At 44.8% G+C, this 23,781-nt stretch overlaps 3 protein-coding genes and 1 long non-coding RNA gene across 5 annotated transcripts in view; 3 read left to right on the forward strand and 1 right to left on the reverse strand.

Moving 5' to 3' along the window:
- Positions 1–1,528, forward strand: part of LOC110174692 (protein phosphatase methylesterase 1-like) — a 21,146-nt gene extending 19,618 nt beyond the window's left edge. The window contains exons 9-10 of the mRNA XM_055156777.1: positions 466–583; positions 1,452–1,528. Of these exons, the coding sequence (XP_055012752.1) occupies positions 466–583; positions 1,452–1,528 (195 nt within the window). The remainder of the gene's footprint in view (positions 1–465; positions 584–1,451) is intronic.
- Positions 1,529–6,369: 4,841 nt separating this feature from the next.
- LOC110174695 (stress-associated endoplasmic reticulum protein 2-like) lies at positions 6,370–9,265 on the forward strand. The gene is made up of 3 exons (XM_055156778.1): positions 6,370–6,383; positions 6,631–6,740; positions 8,298–9,265. The coding sequence occupies exons 1-3, from the start codon at positions 6,370–6,372 to the stop codon at positions 8,336–8,338; spliced, it is 165 nt and encodes a 54-aa protein (XP_055012753.1). The 3' UTR covers positions 8,339–9,265.
- Positions 9,266–10,264: 999 nt separating this feature from the next.
- Positions 10,265–13,859, forward strand: LOC129409659 (transmembrane protease serine 13-like). Its single transcript, XM_055156081.1, has 4 exons — positions 10,265–10,385; positions 10,990–11,104; positions 11,618–11,800; positions 13,154–13,859. Exons 2-4 carry the CDS (start codon positions 11,017–11,019, stop codon positions 13,459–13,461), a joined length of 579 nt encoding a protein of 192 aa, XP_055012056.1. The 5' UTR covers positions 10,265–10,385; positions 10,990–11,016; the 3' UTR covers positions 13,462–13,859.
- A 9,192-nt stretch (positions 13,860–23,051) lies between these two features.
- Positions 23,052–23,760, reverse strand: LOC129409661 (uncharacterized). 2 transcript variants are annotated; one of them, XR_008632506.1, is made up of 2 exons: positions 23,730–23,760; positions 23,052–23,682 (listed from the first exon to the last, which is right to left on the reverse strand). It is a non-coding gene; the product is annotated as an uncharacterized LOC129409661 (long non-coding RNA). The 2 variants fall into 2 exon arrangements; XR_008632507.1 differs by lacking the exon at positions 23,730–23,760 and adding an exon at positions 23,714–23,729.
- Positions 23,761–23,781: the final 21 nt, after the last annotated feature.

Genomic DNA, 23,781 nt, shown 5'->3' on the forward strand with positions numbered 1-23,781 from the left:
CTCGTCTTTTACACACAAACTGTAATTCTCTGAACACGACTCTGTGTAAAACTCTGCTTTGGTGTTTGTGTGTAAAGTGATAAATGGAGTTTTAGGAGCCGACGCTAAAAGTGTGACCAGAGTTTCACTTTTGCTCTGACAACGACGACGACGACGACGATGATGACGATGATGTTATTTTGGAAAACAGAAGGAGGGAAATATTCATATTCAAACACACCGGCCTCTGTGTAAACAAAGCCTCAGAGTGTGTACAGGTGTCTTTAAACATGTGTGTGTGTGTGTGCGTGTTGTGTGTGTGTGTGTTGTGTGTGTGTGCGTGCGTGTGTGTTATGTGTGTGTGTGTGTGTGTGTGTGTGTGTGGTGTGATGTGTGTGTGTGTGTGTGTGTGTGTCTGTGTGTGTGTGTGCGTGTGTGTGTGTGTCTGTGTGTGTGTGTGTGTGTGTGTGTGTGTGTGTGTTTCAGAGTGTGTACAGGTGGAGAATAGATTTGTCGAAGTCGGAGAAATACTGGGACGGTTGGTTCAGAGGGACGTCCAATCTGTTCCTGAGCTGTGACCTGCCCAAACTCCTGCTGCTCGCAGGTACGAACTTTAACACGACCACAGACCTGACCTGAGGGACCTGAGTGACCTGTGTGAGACCTGAGTGCCCCGTGTGAGACCCGACTGCCCCGTGTGAGGACCTGAGTGCCCCGTGTAAGACCTGAGTGAGACCTGAGTGAGACCTGAGTGCCCCGTGAGAGACCTGAGTGACCTGAGTGAGACCTGAGTGCCCCGTGTGAGGGATGCATTTAAATCACAAACTTCATTCATCTGTGCATCCAGGTCCTATTCAAACTCTTTACAGTTACTGCAGTACGAGTCCGTACGAGGCTCCGCCCACAAGCCAACATCCCCCAATCCATTTTATTTCTGTAGCACATTTTATCACACAGTTTCCAAAGTTCTGCACAGACAAATTAAAACAATAAAAGACAAATAATAAATCATGAATAAATCAACAAATAAAAAGTGTTAAAATGCAAAAAGATAAAAAAAAATTAATACAAACAACAAATCAAATGAAAAATGAGATGAAATGAAATAAAAGACACAGGAGCAGACAACTCACACAGTGTTAAAAGACAGAGAGTAAAAGTCACACTCCCGCAGTACGAGTCTGTACGAGGCTCCGCCCACACGCTCCCGCAGTACGAGTCTGTACGAGGCTCCGCCCACACGCTCCCACATGACAAAAAACACGACAGAAAACATGTGAATCTGTTGTTTTTGGGCAAATAAAACATTTTTAAACCAATAAAAGGAACATGTTGATGTAAATATGTGACGTGTTCCAGTGAAAACCTCAGAGTCACAGCTCGTCTTTAAAGGATCGTCTGTTGAAAACACGTTATTATTATTATTATTATTATTATTATTATTATTATAACTAAGAGTTTTTATCTTGCAGGAATCGACCGTCTGGACAGAGATCTGACCATCGGACAAATGCAAGGTGAAAACAAACCTGTGGCTCTGAGATTCTGACCCAACAAGAAAAAAACCCAAACATGTTTCTTTAGACGACAGACACTTTTCCCGCCTCTTCCCGTCAGACGTTTGGTTAGGGTCACCAGGTACAGCCCCTGCAGCAGTGTTAACTCTTCCACTTCTCCAAAGAGACGGGCCAGGGCCACAAGGAACCGAGCCCCACCCAAGGAATCTGGAGAACGACGGACGCTCAGAAGGTGGTGTGTGAACGGACGATCAGGCCGGACACAAACCACACCTGGAGCAACTCACACAGTCACACATAACTGGCACCACATGTTTATTAGTAATTAGCACCCGCTCCACCACCCAATCACCAATCACCAATCACAAACCAAACACCAATCACCAAATCACCAAACACCAATCAAACCCAAACACCACACCAACACAAATCACCAAACCAATCACCAAACCACACCACACCAACACCAATCACCAATCACCAATCACCAACTCACCAAACACCCAATCACCAATCACCAAACAATCACCACCAAATCACCAATCACCAATCACCAAACCACAAACACCAATCACCAAACACCAATCACCAATCACCAAACACCAATCACCAAACACCAAACACCAAACACCCAATCACCAACACACATCAAAAACACCACACACAATCACCAAACACCAAACACCAAACCACACCAATCACCAATCACCAAACACCAAACACCCAATCACCCAATCACCAATCACCAAACACCAATCACCAAACACCAAACACCAATCACCCAATCACCCAATCACAAACAATCACCAAACAATCACCAATCACCAATCACCAAACACCAATCACCAAACACCAATCACCAAACACCAATCACCAATCACCAATCACCAAATCACCAATCAATCACAAACACAATCAAACACCAAACACCAAACACCAATCACCAAATCAAAATTTCAAAAAACAAGCCAATTGAAAAAAACCTACCCAATACAAACCTATTAATCATTATAATTTATTTGAGGTTGGTATTACGATCCCGGACGAGACCCCAATTTGTTACGACTCGGCTCGTTTGGGGTGAGGGACGTAACAAAAACAAAACCAAGATGTAAAATGGAATAAATTAAATAATGTTTAATTAACAGGAATGTAAAGGTAAATTAACAAAACAGACTAAAATATACAGAAAATAACCTAAACTAAGAAACAAAACTACAGACAACGGGTTTTGTGCCACAAAAAGGGTCACGCAGGTTTACACAAAAACCAGTGGTAAAATTAAGGGACAAACACGAAACTAAACACAAGTTCCTCAAATTAAACCACAGAAACCACAAACAGAATCGAGTGACCAAATCAAAAAAAGGCACAAAACAGAACTAAACTAAACTAAACACAAAAACACTAAACGTCAGACTGACCACCAGGACCAGCAGCTCTGAACAGGTGCTGGTCGTCTCCTTAAATAGTGGGCGGTGGCTGCAGGTGAGGTGGGCGTCGACCTTCCCCACCAATCACAGACCAGGACTCCTGCAGCGGGAATCAAGAAGTCGGCAAAAATCACACAAACAAATTAGACCTAAGTCCTGGGGCCGTAACACACGTGGACGATGTTCCGGTGTATTTCCCGACTCTGATGTGGTAAAACGGTGGATTCAGCAGCAGCAGCAGCGTCTTCACGACCTGCTGAAGATTCACTGGAGGACGGTGGACGACTGGAGGAAACGAACACGACCATCACATCGTTTTATGAAGTTAGAGAAATTCTAATACACAAATGAATAGGCAGTTTATAAAAGGGAAAAGAAGAAAGACACGTAAATGAAAAAAACCCAGACCCTTCATCTCCAACAGAACCACAGGAAACATCAGCCACATGTTTCCTGGCGTCTGCTGAGTTTGTGACGTTTGTGACGCGAGCAACAACAGAGAAAAAAACTGACATTTAAAACTTTCTCTTCTGTTTTCATGTGTCTGTGTGATCCACCAGGTCCAGGTCTAAACCAGAACTAAACCAGGTCTAAACCAGGTCTAAACCAGGTCTAAACCAGGACTAAACCTAAACCAGGTCTAAACCAGGTCTAAACCAGGACTAAACCAGGTCTAAACAAGGACTAACCAGTCTAAACCAGAACTAAACCAGGTCTAAACCAGGTCTAAACAGGACTAAACCAGGTCTAAACCAGAACTAAACCAGGACTAAACCAGGTTAAACCAGGACTAAACCAGGTCTACTAAACCAGGTCTAAACCAATAAACCAGGTCTAAACCAGGTCTAAACCAGGAAAACTAAACCAGGTCTAAACCAGGTCTAAACCAGGACTAAAACCAGGTCTAAACTAAACCAGGACTAAACCAGGTCTAAACCAGGAAACTAAACCAGGTCTAAACCAGGACTAAACCAGGTCTAAACCAGGACTAAACCAGGACTAAACCAGGTCTAAACCAGGTCTAAACCAGGACTAAACCAGGACTCTAAACCAGGTCTAAACCAGGTCTAAACCAGGACTAAACCAGGACTAAACCAGGACTAAACCAGGTAAACCAGGACTAAACCAGGTCTAAACCAGGAACTAAACCAGGACTTAAACCAGAACTAAACCAGGTCTAAACCAGGTCTAAACCAGGACTAAACCAGGACTAAACCAGGTCTAAACCAGGACTAAACCAGGACTAAACCAGAACTAAACCAGGTCTAAACCAGGACTAAACCAGAACTAAACCAGGACTAAAACCAGGTTAAACCAGAACTAAACCAGGTCTAAACCAGAACTAAACCAGGTCTAAACCAGGACTAAACCAGGTCTAAACCAGAACTAAACCAGGTCTAAACCAGGACTAAACCAGGACTAAACCAGGACTAAACCAGGTCTAAACCAGAACTAAACCAGGACTAAACCAGGTCTAAACCAGGACTAAACCAGGACTAAACCAGGTCTAAACCAGAACTAAACCAGGTCTAAACCAGGTCTAAACCAGAACTAAACCAGGACTAAACCAGGTCTAAACCAGGTCTAAACCAGGACTAAACAGGACTAAACCAGGAAACCAGAACTAAACCAGTCTAAACCAGGTCTAAACCAGGACTAAACCAGGTCTAAACCAGAACTAAACCAGACTAAACCAGGTCTAAACCAGGTCTAAACCAGGACTAAACCAGGACTAAACCAGGTCTAAACCAGGTCTAAACCAGACTAAACCAGGACTAAACCAGGTCTAAACCAGGTCTAAACCAGGACTAAACCAGGACTAAACCAGGTAAACTAAACCAGGAAACCTAAACCAGGTCTAAACCAGGTCTAAACCAGGACTAAACCAGGACTAAACCAGGTCTAAACCAGAACTAAACCAGGTCTAAACCAGGTCTAAACCAGGACTAAACCAGGACTAAACCACTAAACCAGGACTAACTAAACCAGGTCTAAACCAGGAACTAAACCAGGTCTAAACCAGGAAACCAGGTAAACCAGGACTAAACCAGGTCTAAACCAGGTCTAAACCAGGTCTAAACCAGGTAAACCAGGACTAAAACCAGGTCTAAACCAGGTCTAAACCAGGACTAAAACCAGGTCTAAACCAGGTCTAAACCAGGAAAACTAAACCAGGACTAAACCAGGTCTAAACCAGGAAAACCAGGACTAAACCAGACTAAACCAGGTCTAAACCAGGTCTAAACCAGGACTAAACCAGGACTAAACCAGGTAAACCAGGTCTAAACCAGGAAAACCAGGACTAAACCAGGACTAAACCAGGTAAACCAGGACTAAACCAGGACTAAACCAGGTCTAAACCAGGCTTCCTTTTATCTTCTCTTAATACACCAAATTTAATTTCTTTTATTGTTAGGGGGGCAGATTTAACTCCCCTGGACTGAAGCAATGAATGAAAATCAAACCAAAATTGTTGAACCAAACTACATGAAAAGAAAAGATGTTCCAAGTCTTCTGGCCATGGATCTATTAAAATAGCTTCTGGCTAACGGGGCTAACAGGAGCTAACGAGGAGGCTAACGGGGCTAACAGCTGCAGCCCGGGGAAACGCTCTTCTGTCCCCGGGTCTGGGCTCAGCCTTCAGCCCGGCGCAGAGTCCCGGTGTCCCTCGGTCCACGTCCAAGGATTTGTTTATTTACTTATTTGCTTATTTGTTTGTTTTGTTTCCGTGGCTGCTTCGTTAGCCTTTAGCTTTAGCCGTTAGCTTTAGCCGTTAGCTTCAGACCTAAACCTTTAAAAGGCTCCGTGGTTTTGTGTTTTTCTGTGGGTTTTTTCTGTCCTGAGCTCTAAATTCGGGACAGATTGAACACGTTTGGAGCTGGAATAGTGTCCACACGTCCCTGTATCCCCGGGACAGTCCCAGTTTATGTCCCTGTGTCTCTGTCCCTGCAGATTTATATAAAACCACTGATTTGGCCCAGTTTTATACCAGAAATGTCTCGATTTTTGACCAATTTGATCCTACAACAGTAATGAGAGACATAAACTGTCATATTTTTTAGTAAAATACAGAAAATCTGCTTAAAAACAATCAAAATGAAGAAAATTTTACAGTTTTCTTTAATTTCTCGCTGGTTTTACAGTTTTATTTTGATCAAACTCCACAGACCAGGACGTCCCGGGTTTTTATTTGTAAAATCTGGACACTTTACGTAAAAAAGGTTCTTTGTGGCTCTGTGTTTTTGTGTCTAAACTCGTGTGTAGCTGCAGGTCGGACTCGGAGCTGGACTCTCCCGGTGCTGATGGACTGAAACCAGTTTAACCAGAACTAGGACAGGTTTTGGGCTTCCACTGATGATGATAATGAATGTGAAAAACTGTTCCAAGAATTCAGAAAGACAATTTTAGATTTTGTTTTGACCGAGCAGTGACGGGTGAAAATGGGTCAGTCCTGGTTTGGTTCTGGTTTGGTCCTGGTTGAGTCTTTGGGTAGACCTGATTTAGTCCCTGGTCTTTGGTTTACTCCTTAGCTTAGTTCTGATTTATTTCCTGTTTTAGACCTGTTTTAGACCTGTTTTAGTCCTGGTTTAGTCCTAGCTTAGACCTGGTTTAGTCCTTGTATAGACCTGGTTTAGTCCTGGTTTAGACCTGGTTTAGTCCTGGTTTAGACCTGGTTTTGACCTGGTTTAATCCTGGTTTAGTCCCAGTCCTGGTCTTGACGTGTGTGTCTTGCAGCGGCCGGTGAACGATGAGAAGTCTCCGGTGGGTCCTTGGCTCCTCGCGCTCTTCGTCTTTGTGGTTTGTGGATCAGGTCAGTTTCACTTTTTACTTTTTCTCACAAACTTCCTAAAAACAAAACCTGGATCCTGCTTCAGCGTCGTCCCCCGCGTATAAAAGATTCCTGAGGGAACTTCAGACCAGAGGACCTCAAACTAGGGTTCAAATAGACCTCAGGACAGATCACTGGATTACTCAGCCTCAATTTACACCAAAGTGTAAGAGGAACGACTCGAGATGGACACAGAAAGTTTCAGTCTAAAACACTTGACCACATCAGACAGAAACTTTACAGGAACAAGTGAAGGAAAAGAAACGAGCAAAAGTGAAACGGAGACGAGCTTCATGAACGCAGCTCCACAGATACGACTCGTAACACTGCAAAACATCCACAAACCTCCACAAAACATCTACAAAACCTCCACAAAACATCTACAAAACCTCCACAAAACATCTACAAAACCTCCACAAAACATCTACAAAACCTCCACTCTGACACTTTAGAGATTTTAAACAGAACAGAGACAATCAACAACGAAAACATGAACGACGGGAAAAGTTTAGAGTTTAAACGTGAGGATACGCAGAGTTTAGAGTTTAAACACACAGAGTTTAAAGTTTAAACACACAGAGGCTGCGTCACAGGAGAAGCTCTTTGGTGTAAACTGAAGCTTTTAAAAGTCCGTGCGTGTGCAGCTCTGGGTGTAAATTCCGGGTTAGACCTGCACGGACGACTCTGAAAACTTCCGGGTTTTTGATGCGGAACATTGACTCGAGGAAAAGTTCCCAAAAGTCACTTGATCTGAGTACACATGACACACTCGTTAAACATTCAACAAGATGTAATATGTCCTGACCCCGAGTCCCGACCCGCCTGAGTCCCGACCCGCCTGAGTCCCGACCCGCCTGAGTCCCGACCCGCCTGAGTCCCGACCCGCCTGAGTCCCGACCCGCCTGAGTCCTGACCCGACCCGCCTGAGTCCCGACCCGCCTGAGTCCTGACCCCCCAGCTTCGACCCCGAGTCCCGACCGACTGAGTCCCGACCCGACCTGAGTCCCGACCCCGACTGAGTCCCGACCCGACTGAGTCCCGACCCCGACCCGAGTCCCGACCCGACGGAGTCCCGACCCGACGGAGTCCCGACCCCGGAGTCCCGACCCCGGAGTCCCGACCCCGGAGTCCCGACCCCGAGTCCCGACCCCGGAGTCCCGACCCCGGAGTCCCGACCCCGGCTGAGCCTCAACCCGAGTCCTGACCCAGGTTGAGTTTTTAACCGAGTCCTAACCCAAGTCTAAACCCAGGTTGACTTCTAATCCGAGTCCTGACCTGGTTTGAGGCCTAGTCCGAGTCTAAACCCGGGTTGAGTCTTTAACTGAGTCCTGACCCGCGTTTACTCCTAAACTAAGTCCTAACCCCTCTTGAGTCCAAATCCGAGCCTAAACCCGTCTCGAGGCCTAATCAAAGTCTTGACCCGGTTTGAATCCTAATCCAGGTCTAAATCTGGATTGAGTCCTAATCTGGGTTGAGTCCAGACCCGGGTTGAGTCCTGACTCCGAGTCGTTGTGTTTATGTTTGTGTTTGTTTTTGCAGCCATCTTCCAGATCATTCAGAGCATCCGACAGGGCATGTGATCGACCAATGAGAGCGCAGCACCGCCCCCGCTCACCTGGACTCACCTGGACAGAACATGTGACCTGCTCCGGCCAATGAGAGCGCACACACACAAACCATACACACACACAAGCACACACACTCAAACACACACACACACACAAAGAGCCTCGTGAAGCTGGGACTCTGAGCCTTTCACGACATGTCTTACCTCCTCGTTTCCTCTCTCCTCATCTCTATCCTCCTCACTCGTCTCCTCTGCCCTCGTCTCCTCTGCCCTCGTCTCCTCTGTCCTCGTCTCCTCGGTTTTAAAGAGCACTGTAGTCTTTGAGCTCTCCTCTGTCTGGAGTTTTCGGTTTATTTTCTTCTGGTTTGTGCTTCAACGTTTCTTTTTCTTTCATTCTTGGGCCTTTTCCACACGAAACAGAAACTGGCACAGAGTTCGACGTCTTTTCAAACTTTATGGAATATTTACATTTATTATTATGATTTTTTTTTTTTTTACGTTTCTAATATTAAACATTTTGCCTGGTTTATCTGAAATTTAGGCTTTTAAAAGTGAACGCTCTGCTCTGATTGGCCCGTCTCCTCTCTCCTCTCCTCTGATTGGCCCGTCCCCTCTCTCCTCTCCTCTGATTGGCCCCTCCCCTCTCTCCTCTCCTCTGATTGGCCCGTCCCCTCTCTCCTCTCCTCTGATTGGCCCGTCCCCTCTCTCCTCTCCTCTGATTGGCCCGTCCCCTCTCTCCTCTCCTCTGATTGGCCCCTCGCCTCTCTCCTCTCCTCTGATTGGCCCCTGCCCTCTCTCCTCTCCTCTGATTGGTTTCTCTGATCATGTTGTTTTGTTTTAACTTTTGTTTTTGTGAATCTCAGAAGAAAAAAAAATCAAATTTTTAACTTTTGCTGAAGATGAGATTATAACTGTTTTAATAAACCACTAAAACGAAAAACCAACGTCTGAGCTTCTCCCTCGAGCGTTTAGACCTGGTTTAGACCTGGTTTAGACCTGGTTTAGACCTGGTTTAGTCCTGGTTTAGACCTGGTTTTAGTCCTGGTTTAGTCCTGGTTTAGTCTGGTTTAGACCTGGTTTAGTCCTGGTTTTAGTCCTGGTTTAGTCCTGGTTTAGACCTGGTTTAGTCCTGGTTTAGTCCTGGTTTAGTCCTGGTTTAGACCTGGTTTAGTCCTGGTTTAGACCTGGTTTAGTCCTGGTTTAGACCTGGTTTAGTCCTGGTTTAGTCCTGGTTTAGTCCTGGTTTAGACCTGGTTTAGTCCTGGTTTAGTCCTGGTTTAGACCTGATTTTAGTCCTGGTTTAGACCTGGTTTAGTCCTGGTTTAGACCTGGTTTAGTCCTGGTTTAGTCCTGGTTTAGACCTGATTTAGTCCTGGTTTAGACCTGGTTTAGACCTGGTTTAGTCCTGGTTTAGACCTGTTTTAGTCCTGGTTTAGTCCTGGTTTAGACCTGGTTTAGTCCTGGTTTAGACCTGGTTTAGTCCTGGTTTAGTCCTGGTTTAGTTTTTAGTCCTGGTTTAGTCCTGGTTTAGTCCTGGTTTAGACCTGGTTTAGTCCTGGTTTAGACCTGGTTTAGTCCTGGTTTAGTCCTGGTTTAGACCTGGTTTAGTCCTGGTTTAGACCTGGTTTAGTCCTGGTTTAGTCCTGGTTTAGTCCTGGTTTAGTCCTGGTTTAGTCCTGGTTTAGACCTGGTTTAGTTCCTGGTTTAGTTCTGGTTTAGTCCTGGTTTAGTCCTGGTTTAGACCTGGTTTAGTTCTGGTTTAGTTCTGGTTTAGTTCTGGTTTAGTCTGGTTTAGTCCTGGTTTTAGTCCTGGTTTAGTCCTGGTTTAGTCCTGGTTTAGTCCTGGTTTAGTTCTGGTTTAGTCCTGGTTTAGTTCTGGTTTAGTCCTGGTTTAGTCCTGGTTTAGTCCCCTCGTGGTTCCTGTGTGGTGGGAGGGCATCTGGTGTAAATCCTGTGGTGTGACTCTCCCTGAGTCATGTGACCTGCCTTTGTTTCCGTGGCGACGCCTGTCAATCATTAACGTGGACTCTGGATCGGCGCGGCGGCAGGTTCAGGCTCCGGTGAGTGACTCTCACTCTTTATTTGGCCCCAAAAGACCCTCACAGAGTCCGGTTATGATCCGCCTCTGGTCCAGGTCCGGCTGTGGTCCTGGTCTGGTCCTGGTCTGGTCCCGGTGTAGTCCCGGGTTTGGACCAGGTCTTGGTCTTGGTCTGGTTCATGGACAGACTCAGTTTTTCTGTGTCAGCGAGTTTGGAGGAAGTAAAAGTACTGAAGGGTAATAATACTGCATATGTACTGCATGTACTCCGCAGGGGGTAGTACTACTACCACTGCTACTACTACCACTACTACTACTACTACTACTACTACTACTGCTACTGTCACTACTATTAGTATTATCATTATTGCTACTACATTTACTCGTGTAACTTTTTAAATAAATTGTACTTTCCAGAGTACTTTTCTTGCAGTATACTTTTACTTCTACTTAAGTAATAATTGTACTGCAGTAAAAGTACTTTTACTTGACAAAATCTTCATGTGTGGATCTGAAATGAAGTGACCAAACCTGGACTAAACTGGTTTCTGTTCCAAATGTTCTAAAATTTAAAGACTGACGAGTATTTTTCCTGCATTGTGACCTCATTTCCTGTTGTCGTTCAGAGGCTCCTCCCACTCGCCGATGACATCATGGACCCGCCCTTTTCAAGCCCCGCCCCTGGACCTGAGCTCGTCCAATCACTGCGCAGCCCTCAGCTCCAGAACGAGTTCTTCAGAGGTACGAACAAACCCGGGTCCAAACCCGGGTGTTTGGATCCAAACCCGGGTCCAAACCCAGGTCCAAACGAGCTCAGCACTGAGCATGTGCAGTAGCGCTCGTCTCATCACGTGACCGCTCTGACCAATCAGAGCGAGAGCAGAATAAAACAGCTGAAGGATTTTGAGCTGAGAAAGTTTGTGATCTGAAAAAAAGTCAAAATCTCAGGAGAAAGTGACAGAAGTGACAGAAGTGTGCAGGCAGGGCCCTTCATCTCCGCTTGCAGGTTTCAGACGGAGCGTGACCGTTGCCATAGCGATGAATCATGTGACCCACTGAATGGAGAAAAGACTCAAAATGTCTCCTAAAAACAAATAATAATCAACACTAAAACTAAAGTTAAAACTAAAAACTGTAGCAGGAATAAACAAGGACTAAACCAGGACTAAACCAGGTCTAAACCAGAACTAAATCAGGTCTAAACCAGGACTAAACCAGAACTAAACCAGGTCTAAACCAGGTCTTTGGTTTCAGAGCGTCAGAGGCGTTTTTGTGACCCGCAGAGCGATGACTCCTCCCCCTCTGCTCATCTAAGCCCCGCCTCCTCCAGTCCCGCCTCTTCAAGCCCCGCCTTCTCAAGCCCCGCCTCCTCAAGCCCCGCCTCCTCCAGTCCCAGGCTGAGTCCTCAGTCCAGTCCTAGTCCTGGATTTCGTCCAGGTCAGAACCTCCTCGTCTCTTAAACCTTCTACACTTTACGGTACATTTTTGAACATCACAAACTTTCTTTTATGCGTCGCTTTGGTCGTGTTGCACCAAAACTGACAGTTTGTGTATTTTATGATGTATTTTTAATTTTTTTAATTTTTTTTTTAATTTTTTTTTAAAATTTTTTTAGGCCACATTAACTGAACGTTCTATGATCAAAATCCTCACACTTTTCTCCTGCGGTACATTTTTGTCCCGTTGACTTCCGTTCAAAAAAGCTTTTTTCACTGGTCTAACTTTGCCAGTGTATTTTTACTTTTCGATTTATTTTTCATTCTTTGGTGTTGAAAACACATCAGAATTATTAGTTTTAGTGTCTTGAATTTTCTGATATTTTCCATTTTCTGTGTATCTTCCATTAAAAAATTCTATCAAGACAAAGACATTTGTACAAATGAATCTGTTTAATGGGGCGAATTGGGTTTGATTTGTAAAAATCACAAATTTTACCTTTTTTTACAAGGAGAAACCTGAAAAAAATCCACAATTTATGTGAGAATGTGTGATTTTAACAGAAGTCAATGGGGCATTTTGTGCAAAAACTAAATGGGTGAGTGAGGTGTTAGTTCCTCCTCAGAGTCTCTGGACTCGAGACATTTACAGACGTCGTCCCAGAGGATTTTAAGAGACGAGCAACATCCACTAAACTCAGAGTTTCAGCTGCTTCTCTCTGGTCTGAGGTTTTTAGTCCCAAGATCTAGAACGAATCATTTTAAAAGGAGCTTCGTTCCGGCTGCTGTCAAACTTATGAATAAATTATAATCTATTTATCTAAGTTTGTGTGTTTTTAACATATTTAAGATTTATTGTGATTTTAGCCGAGCCTGATGGATGAATTTAATTGGTTGTTTATGGAACAAACCGTTCTGCACTGGAGCATCTGTAACACTTTATTTTGTAATTGTGATTTTCTGTGTGTTTTGTGGATGAATGAAATGTGAAATGTGGAACCTGCCGCTCAAATCTGCAAAGCAAATTTACCTACGGGTACGAATAAAGCGACTGAACCTAAACAAACGTCCAAATCAGTGTTGAGATGATTTTCTGACGTCCCCAAACTCTGATAAACCAAACACACTCACAAATTAAAATAACTTGAAAAATAAAGAAAAAAACATAAAAAACTGGAATTTAAGGAGTTAAAATGTGAACCTTTTCTATCATCTTTGTTATTTCTGATTAGAGTCAATAAAAACACTGATATAAAAACTTTGTTATTATAAAAAATCTGTTCTGTATAAAAATAAAATGTTTTTTTTTCTGCCCGAGGTTTAAACTGAACCCTTCTCCTTCTGGTCGTTGCAGTTCCGTCTTTGTCCAGCGCGGAGCTCGTGGCCGAACTCAAGTCCAGGTCTGAGCCTCTGAGACCGGTCCCGAAGAAAACTCCAGGTCTGACCCGAGTCTTCTCCGGACAAGGACGAGCTCCGGCCAATCAGACGCCTCCGCAGCACAGTCATCAGCCAATCACAGCACAGCTCAGCCGCGACTCAGGAAGGGCCACAAAACAGGACTCGACCAGGACTAAACCGGGACCAAACCAGGACTCGACCAGGACTAAACCAACAACATCTAAATCTAAGACTAAATCTAAACCAGGACTAAACCAGGACTAAATCAAGACTAAACCGGGTCTAAACCAGGACTCGATCAGGACTAAACCGGGACTAAACCAGGACTCGATCAGGACTCAACCAATGTCTAAATCTAAGACTAAATCTAAACCAGGACTAAAACAGGACTAAACCGGGACTAAACCAGGACTAAAGTCAAGTTGATTTCTTGTTTTGAATCGTGTATTTTTGTAAATAAATCCTAAATGTTTTTTTCTGTCTGAAGTTTGATTTTTATTTCTGGAACATAAAGTAAAAGTAGAAAAGTACAAAACTCAAGTCCACGTCTGAGGATCTACGGAAGCCCAGAGCGGCCAACAAAAAAAAAAAAAAAAAGGCAGCTCAGGGCTTCCGTAGGTGTCTGTGCTTTACTGGATACTTTTTACTTTTACTTGAGTACATCTGGGAGCAGGGATCTGTACTTTTACTGCAGTACATTTTAGAACAGGACTGAAAAGTAAAAGTATTTTGATTATAGTCTGAGAGTCTGAGGGTTTATTTTTATTATTATTATTATTATTATTATTATTATTTTATTATTTCAGGAGTTTTGGCTTCAACTCTGACAGAAAAGAAAAAAACTCCCAGAGCCACAAAACCGTCAGAGTGAAACACGAGGAAAACTCTGCAGGTCGTTTGTTTGTGTCACGTTTATGAAATCAGTAAAACTTTACAGAGAAAACGGAATTTTATTTCTGCACGTAACAAAAACATTTTGACGTCCGAAAAAAAGACACTTGATGATGTTTATTTCAAATAAAATCCTCAGAGTTTGAGATCTCGAAGGAAATAAAAATCAAACTGAAATGATTCACCTGCAGAGAAATGAAAATGTTTGTTTCTGTCATTATTTTATCTCGTGTAAACCTCCTCAGATCAGCCGAGAAAGGAAATGAAGCACTTTTCTGTTCTTAGATTTATTCATCATTTACCCGCAGGAGTGAAAGTTGAGTAAAAGTTGGTGCAGGAGTCGTGAGTCGTGAGTCGTGAGTCGTGAGTCGTGAGTCGTGAGTCGTGAGTCGTGAGTCGTGAGTCTGGGTTCAGATCTGTGTCGTGTCGAACATCGAAGACTCTGACGCAGATTTTAAGAAAAAAATATAAAAAATGTTTTATTTGAATGTTACAAGATCATCATTATCTACAAATGTCGAATTACATTTCAAAACAAACAAACTCAAATAAAAATACGCTGTAATTAAATACACATTATATGTTTCCCAAAGTCCCAGGAGCCACAGATGAAGGAGCCACGTGCGGCTCCGGAGCCTCGTCTGATTTTATCTGGACAAATGTACAAATAAAAACAGATGGAAAAAAAAACAAAAACTGATGCAATTTTTTCTGTTGAACAAAATCTGTGTCAAAATTTAAAGATTCAGTAAAACCAAAAATCTGCACAAAATATTTTTACTTTTTCTTCTTGAAGTTCAGTTTTATTCATGAATCAATCACTGTATTTACACTGGAGCCACAGCCGCCCCGAGGCAGACTGACCGAACCACGGCTGCCAATCTACAACCACCAACACACACACACACACACACACACACACACACACACACACACACATACACACACACACACACACACACACACACACACACACACACACACACACACACACACACACACACACACACATACACACACACACACACACACACACACACACACACACACACACACACACACATACACACACACACACACACACACATACACACACACACACACACACACACACATACACACACACACACACACATACACACACACACACACACACACACACACACATACACACACACACACACACACACACACACACACACACACACACACATACACACACACACACACACATACACACACACACACACACACATACACACACACACACACACACACACACACACACACACACACACATACACACACACACACACACACATACACACACACACACACACACACACACACACACACACACACACACACACACACACACACACATACACACACACACACACACACACACACACACACACACACACACACACACACACACACACACACACACACACACACACACACACACACACACACACACACAGTCACACACACACACACACACACACACACACACACACACACACACACACACACACACACACACACACACACACAGACACACACACACACACACACACACACACACACACACACACACACACACACACACACACACACACACACACACACACACACACACAGACACACACACACACAGACACACACACACACACACACGACACACACACAGACACACACACACACAGACACTTTTTGCCTTTTATTTTAAGTTTTCCTGTTGAAAACTAAATACAATTATGTAAAACATAAAAGTTTTAGATTTTTTCACTAAATTATCATTTCCCATGAGCCTTATTTTTTTATAATGGGATTTACTGTAACTCCATTAATGAAAAGAAATGTGACTTTTCCAGATCCTTGAGACTCGTCCACATGAACTTCACCGGGAAGATTGAGTTTGTTTCTTTTTTTGTTTAGTTTTTCTGTCATTTTAAAGAACATTTTTTCTTTTAATGCACATCTTCTAGCAGCAATAGTTTCAAATTTAGTGAAATTAGAGAGATTTTCTAAATTGCACTGAATGAAGATCTGTTTTCCCGGCTCTAAATCCGTCTCTAAATGTTTTTCTGTTTTTCTGAGGGGCCCATTTTCCGCCCACACTCGTCAGACCTGCTCCTGTGGGACTGAACATGTGGCCCACACTCCAAACTCTGCAGCTCCACTCAAACTTTATCCACTTTCTTAACGTTCTTGTCACTTGTTTGTCTTGATTTGGTCACAGAGCCTCTTCACGTTCCTGACATCATCACGTTTGTGGCGCTCGCTGCCCTCGTCCTGCTGTCGCTCGTTCTCTCGGCTCTGACGCTCCGAAGGAAGAAGCAAACCAACGGTACGTCTCTGTCTCCTCTGTCTTATTTTTAACGATGAAAACAGGAAGTTTGTTTCTTTCATGTTCTAATGTTCCTCATCACAAACATGAAGAGGTTCTACACTCCATGCATGTTTGAGTCATCTAGTGATCTCTCCTGGGCCCTAACCAAACCCTCTTTACAGTTAGCTGTACAAGTCTGTACGAGGCTCCGCCCACACACTCCCACACGACAATTCTCCATAAAAACACAAAAACACGACACAAAACTGAACAGACACTGAACAAACCTGATGTTTGTGCAGGAGTTTCATTAGTGCGACGCACAATAGAGCCTCGTACAGACTCGTACTGTGGGAGCGTGTGGGCGGAGCCTCGTACAGACTCGTACTGTGGGAGCGTGTGGGCGGAGCCTCGTACAGACTCGTACTTGTGGGAGCGTGTGGGCGGAGCCTCGTACAGACTCGTACTGCGGGAGCGTGTGGGCGGAGCCTCGTACAGACTCGTACTGCGGGAGCGTGTGGGCGGAGCCTCGTACAGACTCGTACTGCGGAGCGTGTGGCGGAGCCTCGTACAGACTCGTACTGCGGGAGCGTGTGGGCGGAGCCTCGTACAGACTCGTACTGCGGGAGCGTGTGGGCGGAGCCTCGTACAGACTCGTACTGCGGGAGCGTGTGGGCGGAGCCTGGTACAGACTCGTCTGCGGGACCGTGGTGGGCGGAGCCTCGTACAGACTCGTACTGCGGGAGCGTGTGGGCGGAGCCTCGTACAGACTCGTACTGCGGGAGCGTGTGGGCGGAGCCTCGTACAGACTCGTACTGCGGGAGCGTGTGGGCGGAGCCTCGTACAGACTCGTACTGCGGGAGCGTGTGGGCGGAGCCTCGTACAGACTCGTACTGCGGGAGCGTGTGGGCGGAGCCTCGTACAGACTCGTACTGCGGGAGCGTGTAGGCGGAGCCTCGTACAGACTCGTACTGTGGGTTAATATGAACAAATCGATGTTGTAGAACATCTCGTCTTTAGATCATTTTTTTTGGGCCGAGCTTCAGTCACTTCAAACAAACTGTGACGTGTCCAAACCTTTTGTCTCCACAGAGACTTTTAAAGACGCCTTCGTCGGCCTCGTCTGCTGCTGCCCCCCCGCGGTGCCGTAGGGGGCGCTGTTCCCCGCGGTGCCGTAGGGGGCGCTGTTCCCCGCGGTGCCGTAGGGGGCGCTGTTCCCCGCGGTGCCGTAGGGGGCGCTGACTCAGCAGGACTGACAGTTGAACCAAAAACCAGCCGGTCTGTTTTCCTCTGACTGTGTGGAGTGTGGAGTGTGGGAGGGCATCTGGTTTAAAGGCTTTTACTGATCCATTTCTCTTTAGGGAGTTTTATATTTGTTTGTTGTTGCTCTGAGCTCGTGCCGCCGACGTCACCGTAGCGACGGGTAAACAAACACTCGGCCGCTGCGACGGGAAAGTCGGGACCAAACATCCTGAGAAAAACAGAGCGGAGTCGCCGCTCCACAGATCTGACCTGGAACACCGTCTGGTTTGGTCTCCGTGGAGATAGAAAGGTTTCATGTCACACTGTGGAACATTCCAGACAAAAACAACAACATCTCCATGGAGACAGAAAAGTGACACAAAGCAAAACAGACGTTGTGTCTTTAGGCAAGACACTTCAGCCAAACTGCCGAGTGTGACAGTGGAGATTGTGTGTGTGTGTGTGTGTCTTTGTGTGTCTGTGTGTGTGTGTGAGTGTGTGTGTCTGTGTGTGTCTGTGTGTGTCTGTGTGTGTGTGTGTGTGTGTGTGTGTGTGTGTGTGTGTGTGTGTGTGTGTCTGTGTGTGTGTGTCTGTGTGTGTGTGTGTGTGTGTGTGTGTGTGTGTGTGTGTGTGTCTGTGTGTGTGTGTGTGTGTGTTGTGTGTGTGTGTGTGTGTGTGTGTGTGTGTGTGTGTGTGTGTGTGTGTGTGTGTGTTTGTGTGTGTGTGTGTGTGTGTGTGTGTGTGTGTGTGTGTGTGTGTGTGTGTGTGTGTGTGTGTGTGTGTGTGTGTGTGTGTGTGTGTGTGTTGTGTGTGTGTGTTTGTGTGTGTGTGTTCGTGTTCTTTCGGGGGTTTTTTGTTCTTTTTGTGAGTAAATCCTCTAAACTGTGGTGCGTGCTGGGCTCGCGCGCTCACGGAACAGAGAAAGTACAACCCGGTCTGGACCTGGTCTGGGTTTTTGGGTTTGTGGTTTGGGGGTGGGTTTGTGGGTTTGGGGGGGTGTTTTGTGGTTTGGGGGGTGGTGTTTGTGGTTTGGGGGGTGGTGTTTGTGGGTTTGGGGGGTTGGTGTTTGGGGGGTGTGTTTGTGGTTTTGGGGGTGGTGTTTGGGGTTTGGGGTTTGTGGTTTGGGGGGTTGGGGGTGGTTGGGGTTTGGGGGTGGTGTTTGTGGGTTTGGGGGGTGGGGTTTGTGGTTTGGGGGTGTGTTGTGGGTTTGGGTGGTGTTTGTGGTTGGGGGTGGTGTTTGGGGGGTGGTTTGGGGGGGTGGTGTTTGTGGGTTTGGGGGGTGGTGTTTGTGGTTTGGGGGTGGTGTTTGTGGTTTGGGGGTGGTGTTTGTGGTTTTGGGGGGTGGTGTTTGTGGGTTTGGGGGGTGTTGTTTGTGGTTTGGGGGTGGTGTTTGTGGGTTTTGGGGGTGGTGTTTGTGGTTTGTGGGGGGTGGTGTTTGTGGTTTGGGGGTGGTGTTTGTGGTTTGGGGGGTGGTGTTTGGGGGGGGTGGTGTTTTGTGTTTGGGGGGTGGTGTTTTGTGGTTTGGGGGGGGTGTTTGTGGGTTTGGGGGGGTGTGTTTGTGGTTTGGGGGGTTTGGTGTTGTGTTTGGGGGGTGGTGTTTGTGGTTTGGGGGGTGTGTTTGTGGTTTGGGGTTAGTGGGTTTGGGGGGTGGTGTTTGTGGGTTTGGGGGGGTGGTGTTTGTGGTTTGGGGGTGGTGTTTGTGGTTTGGGGGGTGGTGTTTGTGGTTTGGGGGGTGGTGTTTGTGGTTGGGGTGGGGTGGTTGGGGTGGTTGTGTGGTTGGGGGGTGTGTTTGTGGTTTGGGGGGGTGGTGTTTGGGTTGGGGGTGGTGTTTGTGGTTTGGGGTTAGTGGGTTTGGGTGGTTTGTGGTTTGGGGGGTGGTGGTTTGTGGTTTGGGGGTTTGGTGGTTTGTGGGTTTGGGGTGGTGTTTGTGGTTTGGGGGTGGTTTGGGGGGTGGTGTTTGTGGTTTGGGGGTGGTTGTGGTTTGGGGGGTGGTGTTTGTTGGTTGGGGGGGTGGTGTGGTTGTGTGGTGGTGGTGGGGGTGGTGTTTGTGGTTTGGGGGTGGTGGTGTTTGTGGTTTGGGGGTGGTGTTTGTGGTTTGTGGGGGGTGGTGTTTGTGGTTTGGGGGTGGTGTTTGTGTTTGGGGGTGGTGTTTGTGGTTTGGGGGGTGGGGGTTGTTTGGTTTTGGGGTGTTTGTGGTTTGGGGGTGGTGTGTTTGGGGTTTGGGGGTGGTTTTGTGGTTTGGGGGGTGGTGTTTGGGGGGTTTGGGGGGTGGTGTTTGTGGTTTGGGGGGTGGTGCTCCTCGCCCCTGATCATGTGACAGAGAGAGTCCTGGTGTAAACTCCGCGTGCAGTGACGTGAGGCGGCCACAGGCGGCGCTGTTCTGCAGAATCTGAACCGAGACTCTGGACACGATCAGAACCAGAAAAATACAAACGTGTTTATTTAATGTTTCACTGCAGCTTCACTCGACCTCCACATTTACACCAAACAGGTGAAGAAAACACGACTCAGAACCAAGAGCCCCGAGGTTCTACTGAGGTTCTACTGAGGTTCTACTGAGGATCTACTGAGGTTCTACTGAGGTTCTACTGAGGATCTACTGAGGTTCTACTGAGGATCTACTGAGGTTCTACTGAGGATCTACTGAGGATCTACTGAGGTTCTACTGAGGTTCTACTGAGGTTCTACTGAGGATCTACTGAGGTTCTACTGAGGATCTACTGAGGTTCTACTGAGGTTCTGCTGAGGTTCTGTTGGTTCTATTGGTTCTGATGAGGTTCTGTTGGTTCTGTTGGTTCTGTCTGACACAGGTGAGGTTAGGAGTTTCAGTTTCAGACGTTTATATAAATTCCATTTGGACTTTTTGTCTCATTTTAAATCTTTAAGTTTCTGCTTCAGCTTCGACCTGAAGTGTCCAGACCAACAGAAGCTCAGTTTGCTCCTGTCAGAACCTCCCAGACTCCTGCTCCTCCTGGGCTTAGATCTCCTCTGAAACACGTCTGGAGTTTGAAACGTTTCTGGAGTTTGAAGCGTTTCTGGAGTTTGAAGCGTTTCTGGAGTTTGAAGCGTTTCTGGAGTTTGAAGCGTTTCTGGAGTTTGAACGTTTATGGAGTTTGAAGCGTTTCTGGAGTTTGAAGCGTTTCTGGAGTTTGAAGCGTTTCTGGAGTTTGAACGTTTCTGGAGTTTGAACGTTTCTGGAGTTTGAAGCGTTTCTGGAGTTTGAAGCGTTTCTGGAGTTTGAAGCGTTTGTGGAGTTTGAAACGTTTCTGGAGTTTGAAACGTTTCTGGAGTTTGAAGCGTTTCTGGAGTTTGAAGCGTTTCTGGAGTTTGAAGCGTTTCTGGAGTTTGAACGTTTCTGGAGTTTGAAGCGTTTCTGGAGTTTGAAGCGTTTGTGGAGTTTGAAGCGTTTCTGGAGTTTGAAGCGTTTCTGGAGTTTGAAGCGTTTCTGGAGTTTGAAGCGTTTCTGGAGTTGAAGGTTTCTGGAGTTTGAAACGTTTCTGGACTTTGAAGCGTTTCTGGACTTTGAAAGTTTCTGGAGTTTGAAGCGTTTCTGGTTTGAAGCGTTTGACTTTGGAAGCGTTTCTGGAGTTTTGAAGCGTTTCTTTTAACGTTTGGGTTTCTGGAGTTTGAAGCGTTTATGGAGTTTGAAGCGTTCTGGAGTTTGTTGTTTCGTTTCTGGAGTTTTTGAAGCGTTTCTGGACTTTGAAGCGTTTTTGAAGCGTTTCTGGAGTTTGATAGCGTTTTTTCTGGAGTTGAACGTTTCTGGACTTTGAAGCGTTTCTGGACTTTGAAAGTTTCTTGAGTTTAGCGTTTCTGGTTTGAGTTTCTGGAAGTTTGTTTCTGGAGTTTGAAGCGTTTATGGAGTTTGGAGTTTGAAGCGTTTCTGGACTTTGAAAGTTTTGGAGTTTAAGCGTTTGGAGTTTGGCGTTTGAAGCGTTTATGGAGTTTGAAGCGTTTCTGGAGTTTAGTTTCTGGAGTTTGAAACGTTTTTTGAAGCGTTTCTGGAGTTTGAAGCGTTTCTGGAGTTTGAACGTTTCGAGTTTGAAGCGTTTCTGGAGTTTGAAACGTTTCTGGAGTTTGAAAACGTTTTCTGGACTTTGGACTTGAAAAAGTTTCAGATTTGGGTTTCTGCGTTTCATTTGAAAGTTTTCTGGACGTTTCTGGAAAGTTTCTGGAGTTAAGCGTTTCTGGAGAGTTTGAGGAGTTTGAAGCGTTCTGGAGTTTGAAGCGTTCTGGAGTTTGAAGGTTTCTGTTTGAAGCTTTGAAACGTTTTGTGGAGTTTGAACAACACGTTTTCAGCTTTTGAAGCGTTTCTATTTTTTTACTTTGGTTCGGGTTTCTATTTTTAACGTTTCAGTAAGCAAAGTCGAGTTTGAAGCGTTTCTCCAACAAGTGACGGACTTGATGAGTTTATTCGGTGAATTAGTTTGAAGTAATTCTGATTTAAACGTTAATTTAAAGTGTCTTAAAGTTCAGTTTTAATCTGAACTTCGTTTCTGGAGTTTATTCCCATAGTTATGAAGCGTTTAAAATTTTTATTTCATTTGAAAACCACGAAACAAGTTTGAAGCTAATTTCTGGTTTAAAGCGTTTCTGGAGTTTGAAGCGTTTCTGGAGTTTGAAGCGTGTTTCTGGAGTTTGACGTTTCTGGAGTTTTTTCTGGAGTTGCTGTTTCTGGAGTTTGAAGCGTTTCTGGAGTTTGAAGCTTCAGAAGCGTTTCTGGAGTTTGAAGAGTTTGAAAACAGTTTGAAAACTTTGATTTCTGGAACACCAAGACCACAAGGAAAAAGGACTGAGAGAAAAGGGATTTTTAGGAGTAGACGACTGTGATGAGATTCAAATGAAGGCAGAATGAGATTCAAGACGAGGTGAGAGGAGGAAGCAACGCGAGGAATCTAGTGCAAATAATTCAGCATTTATATTTGTATAAAATAATTTTAATTAAAAAAATACTTCAACATAAAAAAACACAAAAAAGCTCAGAAACTTCAACAAAAAAATTCAAAAACAAGAACCACGAGAACAAACCTGCTCCAGACTAAAACACTTCAGTCCTGGTTTAGTCCAGGTTTAGTCCTGGTTTAGTTCTGGTTTAGTTCTGGTTTAGTCCAGGTTTAGTCCAGGTTTAGTTCTGGTTTAGTTCTGGTTTAGTCCAGGTTTAGTCCAGGTTTAGTTTGGTTTATCCTGGTTAGTCCTGGTTTAGTTCTGGTTTATTTCTGGTTTAGTCCTGTTTCCTGGTTTAGTTTGGTTAGTCCTGGTTAGTTCTGGTTTAGTCCAGACCAGGTGCAGGAGGTTTTGTCTTTTTTCACAGGTTGAACATTTAATCCTTGAGATGAAATGAAAATATGAAAAACATAAGAAACATTTGTTCAAACTTTACATTGAATCATTTATATGTGATTTATTTTATAAATGTTTTTTAAACATTAACTCATCGTTTACTAAAAATCTCCCAAGAACACGAGTTTCAACAAAAAGTGATTTTACCAAAAAATTAAATATTTCTACATGTTTAATACAAATAATATTTATGTTTAATGAATAAAACATTTATGTTTAATGAATAAAACATTTATGTTTAATGAATAAAAGATGAAACATTTTTATTCACACGTTTGTTGTTTCAGTGTTTTAAATGAAGCTCGTCCATAAACTCGTCTGTTTACCCGTTGCTACGGTGACGACACAGAGCAGTGATACGGAACAGTGATTTGGCTGATGCCGGAACTACTTGTGCAGTTTTAACCCACGACCGTTTGACTCTGAGATTCTCTCTGAGCACAAAAAACTCAAATATAACGACAAACTCAGTATTTTGAGTAAACGATGAGTTCAAGTTTAAAGAACATTTACACACGATTTACACAATTTACACACGATTTACACACGTAAAGTGTTAACAAACATTTAAACACTGATTTAGTTTCAACTCAAATATTAAAAAGACTTTGTGACCTCAGGGGGTATTTGACTCTGGGGTATTTGACTCTGGGGTATTTGACTTGGGGGTATTTGACCTGGGGGTATTTGACTCTGGGAGTATTTGACTCTGGGGGTATTTGACTCTGGGGGTATTTGACTCTGGGGTATTTGACTCTGGGTATTTGACTCTGGGG

This window comes from Boleophthalmus pectinirostris, unplaced genomic scaffold (genome assembly GCF_026225935.1).
Source record: "Boleophthalmus pectinirostris isolate CB_2022bp ecotype Guang Dong unplaced genomic scaffold, ASM2622593v1 HiC_scaffold_20, whole genome shotgun sequence".
NCBI classification, from domain to species: domain Eukaryota; kingdom Metazoa; phylum Chordata; class Actinopteri; order Gobiiformes; family Gobiidae; genus Boleophthalmus; species Boleophthalmus pectinirostris.

Coding starts and splice junctions, on each gene's coding strand:
- LOC129409659 (XM_055156081.1), top strand. CDS start 11,017: ATGGACCCGCCCTTTTCAAGCCCCGCCCCTGGACCTGAGCTCGTCCAA. Junction 11,105..11,617: donor CCAGAACGAGTTCTTCAGAG/GTACGAACAAAC, acceptor CTTTGGTTTCAG/AGCGTCAGAGGCGTTTTTGT. Junction 11,801..13,153: donor TAGTCCTGGATTTCGTCCAG/GTCAGAACCTCC, acceptor TGGTCGTTGCAG/TTCCGTCTTTGTCCAGCGCG.
- LOC110174695 (XM_055156778.1), top strand. Junction 6,741..8,297: donor CTTTGTGGTTTGTGGATCAG/GTCAGTTTCACT, acceptor TTGTTTTTGCAG/CCATCTTCCAGATCATTCAG.